The sequence below is a fragment of the Formica exsecta genome, unplaced genomic scaffold (assembly GCF_003651465.1).
Source record: "Formica exsecta isolate Colony F162 unplaced genomic scaffold, ASM365146v1 scaffold353, whole genome shotgun sequence".
Taxonomy (NCBI): Eukaryota; Metazoa; Arthropoda; class Insecta; order Hymenoptera; family Formicidae; genus Formica; species Formica exsecta.
The window spans coordinates 684,869-698,439 of record NW_021850780.1 but is presented as its reverse complement, the minus strand read 5'-3'; the positions used below and the strand labels follow the sequence as shown (position 1 = coordinate 698,439).

At 42.0% G+C, this 13,571-nt stretch overlaps 1 protein-coding gene across 1 annotated transcript in view; it reads left to right on the top strand.

The window, feature by feature from the left end:
* The first annotated feature begins 3,230 nt into the window (after window positions 1-3,230).
* LOC115238666 (GATA-binding factor C-like) overlaps window positions 3,231-13,571 on the top strand; it is a 71,804-nt gene continuing 61,463 nt past the window's right edge. Inside the window, exon 1 of the mRNA XM_029812676.1 lies at window positions 3,231-3,454. Coding sequence (XP_029668536.1) covers window positions 3,293-3,454 — 162 coding nt within the window. The 5' untranslated portion in view covers window positions 3,231-3,292. The remainder of the gene's footprint in view (window positions 3,455-13,571) is intronic.

Sequence of the window (13,571 nt, the reverse complement as noted above, 5' to 3'; positions counted from 1 at the left end):
GTAATCAGAATGCAAGATAAAACAAGGCTAAGTTAATTTCCTGCACCCGCTGATTAATACCGCGTGTGCTCCGCTCTTCTCTCCGTTGTATGATTAGCAACTCTATCGCTCCGATGACGGCGGGTCGAATGATTTTCGTCGTGTGGAGAATCTTCTCCAACACTTATATATTAAAAAAACGCGTCTTCGCAATATCCTCCGTTACCGACAACATTCCGGGGAATACCTTAGTCACGTCGAAGGCGAGATCTTTACGATCTAATCAATTAAAATTGATTGTTTCGAAGGATGCGAGGCCCGAGTGAATTTCCTTTATTGCGTTTGCAATTTTATTTTTACGCGAAACGTGCAATTTTTTTTTCATTTATGTATAATGAGAGAGAGAGAGAGAGAGAGAGAGAGAAGAAGGTTAAGAAAGAGATGCCACAAAATAATCTTTCGAGCCACATTAAATGACGTAAAACTTATAAAGACATTCGCTTTTTCTATTTATTTTAAATTGCTATTTTTTTGGAGAAACTTTCATACATACACATATATATCTGGAATGAAACATGTATAACTAAAATGCTGGTTCAGAATTATATACATATTGCACTTTTTTATTCTTGTAATGCGATAAGCTCAAAAAATGATTAAGATTTTTAGTCAAGATTTCTCAGATATATATTGCTCTACACAAATTTATCTCATATATATAATATTATAACATAAAAAATAATGCATTTTAGAATATCACTAATCGAAACATCCATTGCATCTAATTGATTCTTCCAGTGATAATACAATAATTTCACCGAAACCGTATATAAATATATATGTATACAAACTAAATTTTCCCTGCATTTATAAAAGGAACATAGATACTCGGATCGTTTTCACGAGCGTGTTTTCAATCATAGCGCGAAGCTCTGTGCACACACACATATACATATATATATCGGGACTCCATCGTACGATCGATATCACATGAAAACGGTAGCCGTGGAGGTTTCGTGCGATCGGCTCGTAGAATTCGTGTGAACTCGATCTATTTTTGGCGACTCGGCTTGGCACCTATGTAGATGGAGCAGGCTCGTCCGAAGTACCGATGCGGAAACTCGATACCGCCGGCCGACCCTGCTCTTCCTCCTTCCTTCGTCATCGTTCGGACTCTCCTCCCGGACTGCGATTCGATCTGGCTAAACACTCACGAGAATTCGCGGAATCGATCACGAAAAGCGACCGAAACGTCTGCTTTCTTTATGGCTTTACACTCTCTCCCTCTATAATCCCTCTATAATCCCTCTATAATACGGGAGGATCGAATTTCTTTTTTGTTTATATCATATACATAGTGTATCACGAAACATCTTAGGCATTTGAATTTTTTTTACAATAGAAAATTAATATTTTTCAACGTAATTTTAAAAATATTAGCAAAATAGAAAAGAACGAGATTTCGACGAAAATAGTTTTGGAATTTTCGCGTTAAATCTCGATAGAAAATATACGAGAGAGATTTTGAAGGATCAATTAGACCTCGCACGCTGCACTTTCGCGCGGGCGTCAACCCTCCACTTCTTTCGCTCCAGATCTCGTCTCGTCGACGAGAGCGCAACGGAATGCAACGAACGTTACCTGGCGCGCATTGCATCGACGTAGCGCGTTTCACTATCCCTCTCGTCGTCGTTGCGCACTTTCTCCTCTATGCGCGATAGAGCAAGGTTGATGGATTCCAAAGTTTTTCACTGGCCGGCGACGCCGCGATGATTATATGCCGACCGGGCACGCCACGCGTTAATTGTTAGCTGTAAAAAACAATGCAACATCGCGTAATTTCTCGCTCTCTTTTTCTTGAAACGCGCCGTGATTTTGCTCGAAACTTTCCGCGTTTTCAGAGGAAAGTCGTTTCAGGGAATGTTTGATCAAAAACTTGGGTGTCGCGTAAATATCTGATTATACACATGTATATATACAGATTGTTTAAAAAAATTTCTTCTAGTTTTATTATAAAAATGTAAATATTAAATTAATTATAACAGAACTGCCAAATTTTTTTAGATGATTCAAGAGGAATAGCAAATCTATATACATATATATTTTTTGAGTTATGCACAACCATCGAGATATTTAATTTGAAAGAGGCATGGAGAGTCAAAATTTGTCAATCGAATCGGTCATTAGAGCGTCGGAGGACATTTTCTACGCACATTTAAAGTACGCCCGCAATTTGTCCACCCTCGCTGATTAAACAGAGACAATCGTTTCGCGCGTTCGCCATGACGACCCGTACAAATATTGTGACGCGATGATGAACCGACACGCCCACCCATCATTCATTTGCGTGCACGCCTGTGTGCGTGCATGCGTGCGTGCGGCGTAAAAGCGCGGTCGATAGAATATGTATCGATTTAAAGCCGTGTTGGCGCGACACTTACATATAGGCGCGATACGAGACACGTTCCGTAATTTCCCCGTCGAACGCTCTTTTTTTTTTTATTCTCTCTTACTTGTCCCCGTTTTACTTCCGGATTAAAAATTTATGCAACCATTCGGCCGAAATTTATCCCCGATTGCTGCCTATCCCGGTGAAATGACGGCTGGTCGTTCACGACGATCCTCTCCCCCCTAGCTATCTACCTCCTTTGTTCGGTAAACGACACCACATATGACAATAGCGGGACATTTCGCGTGGGAAAACGGTGTAAAAATCGTTTGTCTATTATACGGATCAATAAAAAATATTTTTGTCGAACACAAGAAAAAAGAAATAATTATTTTTCGTGAATAATTATATTTTTTTTCTTTCGTTTTTTTTTTCTTGAATTGTTTCAACGATTTATTCAATGATTGAAATGTATTATATGAGTATAAATAATCTGCAGAAATATTATCCTAAAAGTATCGACGAAATTAAATCTTTATTCATATAGCAATTAAAAAAAAAAAAAAAACAGAATTATTAATATCATAAAAAATGCCGAAAATTTGGCGAAATTGTGAGAATAATACAAAATAAATTGAAAAGATACATGTATTATTAAAAAAATGACATCCTCATCGGAATTAAAATTTTCAAGAGTGTATTCGCGGCGGTTTACGTCATATTTATAAAAGATTGAGCGAACGGCGAGATGCCACCTTCGAGGATCAACGTGCCTACGAGCTCGCGCGGGAAGCGTCGAGGATCGAGTTCTCGGAGTGGAACGAGCCGGAAAGCGTTTCGGCGATTCGATCTGACGTTTCGCGCGCGGACGCGAACGATTTATATATGTCTGGACCGAATTAACATGATTTTCGTTCCGTCGGGATGGGAATCCCGGTAGAGGGCCGCGAGTGCGTGAATTGCGGCGCTACTTCGACACCGCTCTGGAGACGAGACGGCACAGGCCACTACCTCTGCAACGCCTGCGGCCTCTATTACAAGATGAACGGCCAGAATCGACCTCTCATCAAGCCGAAACGACGCCTGGTAAGTACCTAAGCTGCTACTTTGTCTACGATTACCATACTTGAGCGAGTAGACGATATAACTTGCGGAAAGCAATCGATTAAAATATTATACGATGGAAAGAAAATAGCCATCTTTATCATCTTATCCTTTCACGTTTAAGGAAGATATTTATTTTATATTTTGTAAAATTTGCATATTTTATTGAGGCTGGATCGATAGATTATGTGTTATAATGTGCTGAAAAATGACGAGGAAATAATCAATGTTTCGCATAGTTAAATCTAATCTAACGTTGTGACACAAGTGAATTTTGTCATATCGGGAAACTAATTTGAGATATGTTTCAATCTCGAAAAAAATTTTATGTCCATCTATTACATATACATGAACGTATGCCGTATTCGTAAAAGTGCGTCCTTGATCGCTTCCTTCGTACAGCGAGATACACATACTTAATTAGCGGTGAGAGAGAAGCCGAGAGTTATGTGTTTCTCGCGCCGCGTAGACGTAGTAATCAGAATGCAAGATAAAACAAGGCTAAGTTAATTTCCTGCACCCGCTGATTAATACCGCGTGTGCTCCGCTCTTCTCTCCGTTGTATGATTAGCAACTCTATCGCTCCGATGACGGCGGGTCGAATGATTTTCGTCGTGTGGAGAATCTTCTCCAACACTTATATATTAAAAAAACGCGTCTTCGCAATATCCTCCGTTACCGACAACATTCCGGGGAATACCTTAGTCACGTCGAAGGCGAGATCTTTACGATCTAATCAATTAAAATTGATTGTTTCGAAGGATGCGAGGCCCGAGTGAATTTCCTTTATTGCGTTTGCAATTTTATTTTTACGCGAAACGTGCAATTTTTTTTTCATTTATGTATAATCAGAGAGAGAGAGAGAGAGAGAGAAGAAGGTTAAGAAAGAGATGCCACAAAATAATCTTTCGAGCCACATTAAATGACGTAAAACTTATAAAGACATTCGCTTTTTCTATTTATTTTAAATTGCTATTTTTTTGGAGAAACTTTCATACATACACATATATATCTGGAATGAAACATGTATAACTAAAATGCTGGTTCAGAATTATATACATATTGCACTTTTTTATTCTTGTAATGCGATAAGCTCAAAAAATGATTAAGATTTTTAGTCAAGATTTCTCAGATATATATTGCTCTACACAAATTTATCTCATATATATAATATTATAACATAAAAAATAATGCATTTTAGAATATCACTAATCGAAACATCCATTGCATCTAATTGATTCTTCCAGTGATAATACAATAATTTCACCGAAACCGTATATAAATATATATGTATACAAACTAAATTTTCCCTGCATTTATAAAAGGAACATAGATACTCGGATCGTTTTCACGAGCGTGTTTTCAATCATAGCGCGAAGCTCTGTGTGCACACACATATACATATATATATCGGGACTCCATCGTACGATCGATATCACATGAAAACGGTAGCCGTGGAGGTTTCGTGCGATCGGCTCGTAGAATTCGTGTGAACTCGATCTATTTTTGGCGACTCGGCTTGGCACCTATGTAGATGGAGCAGGCTCGTCCGAAGTACCGATGCGGAAACTCGATACCGCCGGCCGACCCTGCTCTTCCTCCTTCCTTCGTCATCGTTCGGACTCTCCTCCCGGACTGCGATTCGATCTGGCTAAACACTCACGAGAATTCGCGGAATCGATCACGAAAAGCGACCGAAACGTCTGCTTTCTTTATGGCTTTACACTCTCTCCCTCTATAATCCCTCTATAATCCCTCTATAATACGGGAGGTTCGAATTTCTTTTTTGTTTATATCATATACATAGTGTATCACGAAACATCTTAGGCATTTGAATTTTTTTTACAATAGAAAATTAATATTTTTCAACGTAATTTTAAAAATATTAGCAAAATAGAAAAGAACGAGATTTCGACGAAAATAGTTTTGGAATTTTCGCGTTAAATCTCGATAGAAAATATACGAGAGAGATTTTGAAGGATCAATTAGACCTCGCACGCTGCACTTTCGCGCGGGCGTCAACCCTCCACTTCTTTCGCTCCAGATCTCGTCTCGTCGACGAGAGCGCAACGGAATGCAACGAACGTTACCTGGCGCGCATTGCATCGACGTAGCGCGTTTCACTATCCCTCTCGTCGTCGTTGCGCACTTTCTCCTCTATGCGCGATAGAGCAAGGTTGATGGATTCCAAAGTTTTTCACTGGCCGGCGACGCCGCGATGATTATATGCCGACCGGGCACGCCACGCGTTAATTGTTAGCTGTAAAAAACAATGCAACATCGCGTAATTTCTCGCTCTCTTTTTCTTGAAACGCGCCGTGATTTTGCTCGAAACTTTCCGCGTTTTCAGAGGAAAGTCGTTTCAGGGAATGTTTGATCAAAAACTTGGGTGTCGCGTAAATATCTGATTATACACATGTATATATACAGATTGTTTAAAAAAATTTCTTCTAGTTTTATTATAAAAATGTAAATATTAAATTAATTATAACAGAACTGCCAAATTTTTTTAGATGATTCAAGAGGAATAGCAAATCTATATACATATATATTTTTTGAGTTATGCACAACCATCGAGATATTTAATTTGAAAGAGGCATGGAGAGTCAAAATTTGTCAATCGAATCGGTCATTAGAGCGTCGGAGGACATTTTCTACGCACATTTAAAGTACGCCCGCAATTTGTCCACCCTCGCTGATTAAACAGAGACAATCGTTTCGCGCGTTCGCCATGACGACCCGTACAAATATTGTGACGCGATGATGAACCGACACGCCCACCCATCATTCATTTGCGTGCACGCCTGTGTGCGTGCATGCGTGCGTGCGGCGTAAAAGCGCGGTCGATAGAATATGTATCGATTTAAAGCCGTGTTGGCGCGACACTTACATATAGGCGCGATACGAGACACGTTCCGTAATTTCCCCGTCGAACGCTCTTTTTTTTTTTATTCTCTCTTACTTGTCCCCGTTTTACTTCCGGATTAAAAATTTATGCAACCATTCGGCCGAAATTTATCCCCGATTGCTGCCTATCCCGGTGAAATGACGGCTGGTCGTTCACGACGATCCTCTCCCCCCTAGCTATCTACCTCCTTTGTTCGGTAAACGACACCACATATGACAATAGCGGGACATTTCGCGTGGGAAAACGGTGTAAAAATCGTTTGTCTATTATACGGATCAATAAAAAATATTTTTGTCGAACACAAGAAAAAAGAAATAATTATTTTTCGTGAATAATTATATTTTTTTTCTTTCGTTTTTTTTTTCTTGAATTGTTTCAACGATTTATTCAATGATTGAAATGTATTATATGAGTATAAATAATCTGCAGAAATATTATCCTAAAAGTATCGACGAAATTAAATCTTTATTAGAGTCTACGTTTCCATAAACTTGTGATAAAGAATGATCAAGATTTTGTCATAGCAATAATAATTAAATTTTCATCGAATCTTCTCGCACGTATAAACCAAACTTTATTCTCGGAGGGCACGATCTATACTCTGGAGAGGGGGATGTATTCGCGCAAATGCATATGCCTTCATCGCAATATGTCACATTTTTAGCGCCCCGTCGCGTCGACCGCGTCGAATCCGGTCACAGATGCGTCGCCGAAGAGCGGAGCTCTGATACGATCTGGGAAACAAAAGGCGGCCACCAGGTATACGCACGCGGGTGCGCGCGCGAACGACCCGCCACCCCGTATATAATAAAGTCGTGGCACATATTGCTCCGGTGTCCCTCTTCCTCCTTTTGTACGTACCTATCGTACGTATCGAGCTACACGGGAATTCCACGCGCACACGTACACGCGCACGCACACGCGTGCGCCGTGAACTTCTGCTGCGACGGCGAGTTTCGATCAGGCAGATAGCAAGGGTTGAAACCCCCCCTTCCTCCCGTTGCGACCGACGTCCGCCATGTTTGATCCTTCGCGAAGATAGGCCGGCTCGAACAGCTGGGAAATTTTCGTTTTTTTCCCCCCTTTTTTCTTTTTAAACCTCTCTTTCTCGCTCTCGCTCTACCCCTCCTCTCCGTTCGCGCTAAGGGCGGCTTACCTTTGGCAACACGTGGGATGGAATGCCGCGATACGGCGCCAATCTGCCGTTTCGTGCAAGAACGCGCAAAATATGGCGGAATACGAACTAGTTTCAGTATGATTTTTGGCAACAGATATTCGTCTGATATAATATAATTGTGAAAATATTAACAAAGAATTTATATTCGTCATAATACATTTTATTATTGCTATCACGTGGATGCTTATGGATATTATCTATCCTAAATAATATATTAATTAAAAACTTATAATATATTAATTTAATTATTCTTGACGCGTGGGAAAATAACGGGAACTCGGTGTTTGCTACCGGAATCGATTCTCTCGACGACGTCGCGCGAAGAGAGATGATCCTTTACTCGAAGCCGCGAGTTCTCGCAGTCGAAGGAGAAAGGAGGAAGGAGAAAGAGAAAGACACTAACCTTCTGGGCGCAGAGTCGCTCGTTAACGACTGTCCTACACACGCTCCCCTGTCTCTCCCCCTCGCGTTCTGGCGATGCTTATCTGCGCCCATGCCGTGCAACGCTCGTAGAGTTACGGTCCTCCAGGCGTTCCTGGACATTCCAGCGGAAGCTGCGGCTGCCACTGCTGCAGCCAGAAACCAGCACCCTCGACGAGACCCGTTAACCTTGCTAAAGACGCATAGTGCGTTCGCACAGGATCGAGAACCTGGTGAAAACGTATAATAGTGATCGTGAAGGTCAAGATTGTTGAAACGATTCCGAGACTTTCTCTCGCGAAGTGAAAGAGCTTTCAGGAATGATTCCGAGTGTCTTCACTCGGACATTGAAAGAACTTCGAGAAATCATTCCGTCCAGGAGAAATGGTGACCTCGAACTTCGCGGCGCGATTTTATCTCCTTGACTCTTCGGGTAGCCAAGATGGCGAGCGATCGAGAGAGAGAGAGGGACGAGCTGGAAGATCGCTTCTCGGGAGCAGAGGGTTATCCTCATCGATCTCCGCGTGAAAAATGAATAGTTGAAATTGTCGTTTATTGTATCTCCGGTGTGTGGAAAGTTCCTTCGTAAAATGAACAAATAAACTAGGAGTGTCCTACAAAGCGAATCTGCATTCGTTAGTCGAAACGCAGAATCTATTCTCCTTTGCACTAGAGTAATAGCGATAGCTTTGTGATTGAAAAAATGTATCTTCCTCTTTCGAGATCTCAATCTGACATCTATTCTAATACTTTAAGCAGTCATATTACTCTCTTTGGAAATTAATTAATCTCTAAATAGAAAATTCGTTTGTTGATTGTCTATATGAAGTACAAGATAGGAGCGCGGATTTAATATCTATATAAATAAAATTGGAATTATTTGGAATCTATAAACGTGAAAATGGGAGGAAAATTCCGACTCGATCGAAATTGTTCGACAAAGGGAAACGTTACGGTGAACGTTAACAAAATATCGTTATGATTTTACAGGGCTTATTTGCAGAACTCATTTTAAGACTCGCGCACGCCTCGGCGCGCGCGTGTTACAAAAACTAGAAAGGATTTTGTAGTCCCCCCTTTTACCTCCTCCGTGCACGCGAAGCGCGCGCGCCCACGACTCTCGTAAAACAATCCGGGCAATGACTTGGAATACGTCTTGCGCGAACTCGATTATTCCACCGCGTGAAAGTATAATTCGCCGGCTCGTGTTTTTCGCATGCGCTCGCCGTGAAAATTTCCCTTTGAGTTCACTTTTTATATATGTATATGAACCTACACACACACACACACACACCGATGAAAATTTCCACATAACGCACCCCGGGATAATTGCTCCCGTGACTCGCGTCGAAGGTGTAACGCTTTAATTTATGCGTTATATTCCGACAGTCGCTTTTAGTTGTTTCTTTTTTTTTTTTTGTTTTTCTTTCCGGGGGCTGTACACGCGGCGATCCTCCTTCAACGTTGCTGTCGAACCTGTTTTAGAGACTGCTTTAGATCTTACCTCGAACAAAATATTAATTTGGGATCATTGTACGTGTATACCTGTATATGATAAAACCGTGATTACATTTAAAATTATTTAAAAAATGTGATATAAAAACTATTCGCCCCTTTTCTGATCTTATTTCATATATCAATTTATTAATTATTAAATCGCGATATATATTTAAAGGAACAATTTGCTTTCTTTCGCTCGCGGGCAAAATTGGAAAAGTCGACAAAAATCTTTCGAGTATCTTATTTTTTCATCGGTGTGTGAGAACGCGTATCCTGCGTGGCACCGGTTCGAGGGGGGCAGCAACACGGCGGTTGAATTATGTACCAGATGCAAATACCGCCGTATTGTCCGGTGCCGCCGGCGTGCTCCATCCATCTTTCAGCTTCCTTGAAAATTCCGCTCATGAGATACGCGGATTTGCATCCGTTCACACTTTGAATACAACGCACGCAAGCGAATTCGACACTCGTCTCTCTCACTCGTCCCTTTCCTCTTTCTCTCGCCTCGTCTTGACGCCGATAGATGTACCGACTCTCTCTCTCTCTCTCTCTCTTTCTCTCTTTTTCTTTTTCTTTCTTTCGCGCCGCATCCTGAATCGATCGTCGATCGAGATCGCCAGACTATTCACACAGCCATTAAACGGTTCTCGTGCTTGAATAATAAAATTGAGAAACAGCCGTTTACAAAACCCTCGAGCCGCGATTAAAATGTATTCGGGGGAACTCTTGTTATAATTGTAAAATAATGTCTTGATAATAAACGCGCGACGCACAGAAATCTTGGTAACATTATTTATATTAACTGATGAAAAAAATGATGCTATAACTCGGTGAGACACGAGCGTGCACCTCGTTTTTGAAAGGTTTTAGTATCTCGTCGGGATATAATTTCCGATCGCGTGAAGAGCGAGAGAGCGAGAGATAGACGAGCCAATTAGATGGGCGTGCGCGCAGACCAAACGAAATAAATTCAGCGAGAGAGGTGCGAGAGAAGGGCGAGCGCGTAACGAATCGTCGTAACCTATTAACTTGTAAATTGCTTCCGACTGTTGTGGGCGAGCGAGAGGAGGCGCTCCCCGCGCATAAATTCGCGAAATAAATCCCACGGGCTTGTCGCCTCGGCGAAACGAGACGCGTGACAAAGTTATTGGATCCCGTTAGCATAACCGAAGCGCGGTAACCGAAGACGGGATTAGATTTTGCGCCGATAGCTCGTAAAATATTGCGCGTTCGCGCGCGACTCTTGCGTCAAAGTGGGCTCTCGTATTTTAAGAGGAATTTTCGTTCAAACTCTAAAAAAAAAAAAATAACCGGATAAGGCGGGAAGATGGACGGATAGAGGACGTAGATCGAGACGTTTGAGACGCGCGAGATTATTTATCAGCTGACTCGAGAAAGATCAGAGAAATCGATGTCAATTTATGAGAGCGGCGAATGACAATCTTTCTTCTATGCCTGTTCGATCGGCGATCGCACACTTCGATCATTATTGACGCGATAATTCAAGCCGGTCGGTTGCCCGGCCAAACCGTTACTCCGCGCGCGTGTAAAGCTTCTTTTTTTTTTCGTTCCGTGGTACACGGCTACTTAAGATTCGGTATGCCGCGATTGGACGACCGGATCCGGCCGACCGACAAGCCGATCGATCATCCGCTCCGGTCCAAAGAAAACAATTGTTTCGTCGATAGATAGAGCGCCACTATCTGTACGCGTGTATTTATGGCTTCACGCTCGTTCGTGAGGGAGCGACAGTTTCAGAAGGAGAATATATTTATCAATTTACATAATGATAATAATCTATATTAATCACCATTTGCTATAAATTTTAAATCAACAAATAAATTCACACAACAATTTGCGATCGCTTAAAGTTTTTATAGATAAAGTCGTTATTTGTGTCTTGAGACGTACTATTTTAAATAGAATCAGTATATTATATCTGAAAAGCAGCGAATAATCATAGTGTGCTGTTTCTCTCTCAACTAATGATATTTTAAAATATTTTTTTATATATTATAATATTATATATGAGATAAATTTTTATAGCATTATATTTCGTTTACATTACTGATTTTTTACTAAAATTGTGTCATTATAATTGAGACCTGAAATCTTCGATGGAATCTTAGATCACTGCTCCTATCAGTGACATTTTCGCCGATTCAGTTTAAGAGAATACAATGGCATTAAAATATCGACTCGAAGAACGTGTTTGGCGAACTTTATTGGCAAAGAATAATTTCTCGCGATCGCGCCGCAACGCTGATCGCCGAGCCGAGAAAGCGCGCAGAAATATTTCTCGCGTGCGTCCATCCGCTCGTCGTACCGAGAAAATGTTTTCGTCGTCGGTAACACGAGACTGCCCGTGCGCGGGTGTCGAATCGATGCTTTCCCTCCTCGCGAGTAAGAGCGTGAAATGACTTCGCGAGAGAACGAACGCTCTCGCGTTCGCGCGCGCGAACCGGTCGTCTCTGTCGATATGCAAATCTCGTCGATCGCGGCCGCGCGATTGTTACGAGCTCTCGGCCCTTTAACCAAGCTCGGATCAATTCTGCCTACCGGCCAGCACCTGGAGTTTTGCCTCGACGAAGGCGACGAGCGGAAAAATTCGTTGCGCCAAACCGCGACGCGTGTAGGCGTGCACGCGCAGGTGCGCGCCGCTATCGCGTTACACGCTCATCAGTCCGAGGGAGAGAACACTCGCTTGAAAACGCTAAACAAAAAGTTTCCGGCGCAGACACAATTTCGGTTCCGCCAATCTACGCCGGGAATGACACGAGAAATTTGCATATTGTGTGATGGAAAATAATTTACCATTTATTTTTACAAACTGCAATATAAATTGCAATAGTTTTATAGAGGTAAATTAACATATATAGCTCTTTGAATTAAATCTATTCTTTTATTTTATTATATATGTATTTTTTCTGTAGATTTTTTTTGATCATGCACTATAATATTTTTCTTTGGAATAGAATGTCAAGTATAATATCAAATATCACCACAATGTAACAATCTATAATCGATTGACCGGTTGCTTACTATTGAAGAGAGACTGTAGCCGATTCATCGGCGTTCTTTCCGTTCCGTCGGTGAAAACGTCCTGTTTTTCCGTACGTCCACAATTGTAATCCTTTTTCCCATGCGAACCCTCGCAACGCCCTATACATCGACAGCGATTTAAGGCATCTCTTCATTCTCCCTCCGTCAGGAGAGTAGGAAGAACGGGAGGAAGGGGGGGGGGATTCTCTCTTCCTCTCGTGGCAGGGATTCCCTCGTCGATTCCCCGGGGCAGCTGCGCACTCTATCATTGGTCGCGATCTCGATGTATCCCACCCGAGTCCGGGAAACGACCCCTCTAGCAATCAAGGACCAATCCCATCTCTCTCGTGTCCCGTTGCAGCAGGAGGGTAGTAGGAAGCTATCCCGCGGCCGTCGCTCTACCCTTCCTTCTTTCATTCTCGCGCACGCTCCAGCTCAGACGAATTTCTCCCTTCGAGCCACCCTCGAGCGCGAGCGAACGAGAGAAGAGAGAGAGAGAGAGAGAGAGAGAGAGAGAGATTGGAGCCACCAAGGGCTAGGTGGGAGATTTGACGGTGATTTAGGAAATGGTGGCGCGCGCTGCGGACACACAGCTCGATGGGGGGTGGAGATGATTTATCTGTTGGAAAATGTAATAGCTAGAACTGCGAGATTATAACTGAGAAATAAATGAAATACTGTGTAGGAACGAAAAGGGGGGGCAAGAGCGTTGGAGCTCGATGTATTATTAATTGGAATGCGATATAAATGAAAAGTGTTAGGATATTGAAATTTGGTGTATTTTATTAATAATTTAAGAGCGTTCTCTCGGAGTGTTTTTCGTAATTATCCACCGATATAGAAGCCATGGATGTGGAAACTGTAGGGATATTAGTTGTGCGCCGCGTTCGAATTGAACTGTATTGTTCCGAACAATAGCAATACCATGAATTTGAGAGATAATCGCGGCTAAGGACGAGCTCGCATTGTGTGAGTTAATCCAGTAGCGCATTACGACTAATACCTCTATCGGTAGTGGCGTCTCTAATCCTGCCCGATTCGATTCCGGAAGA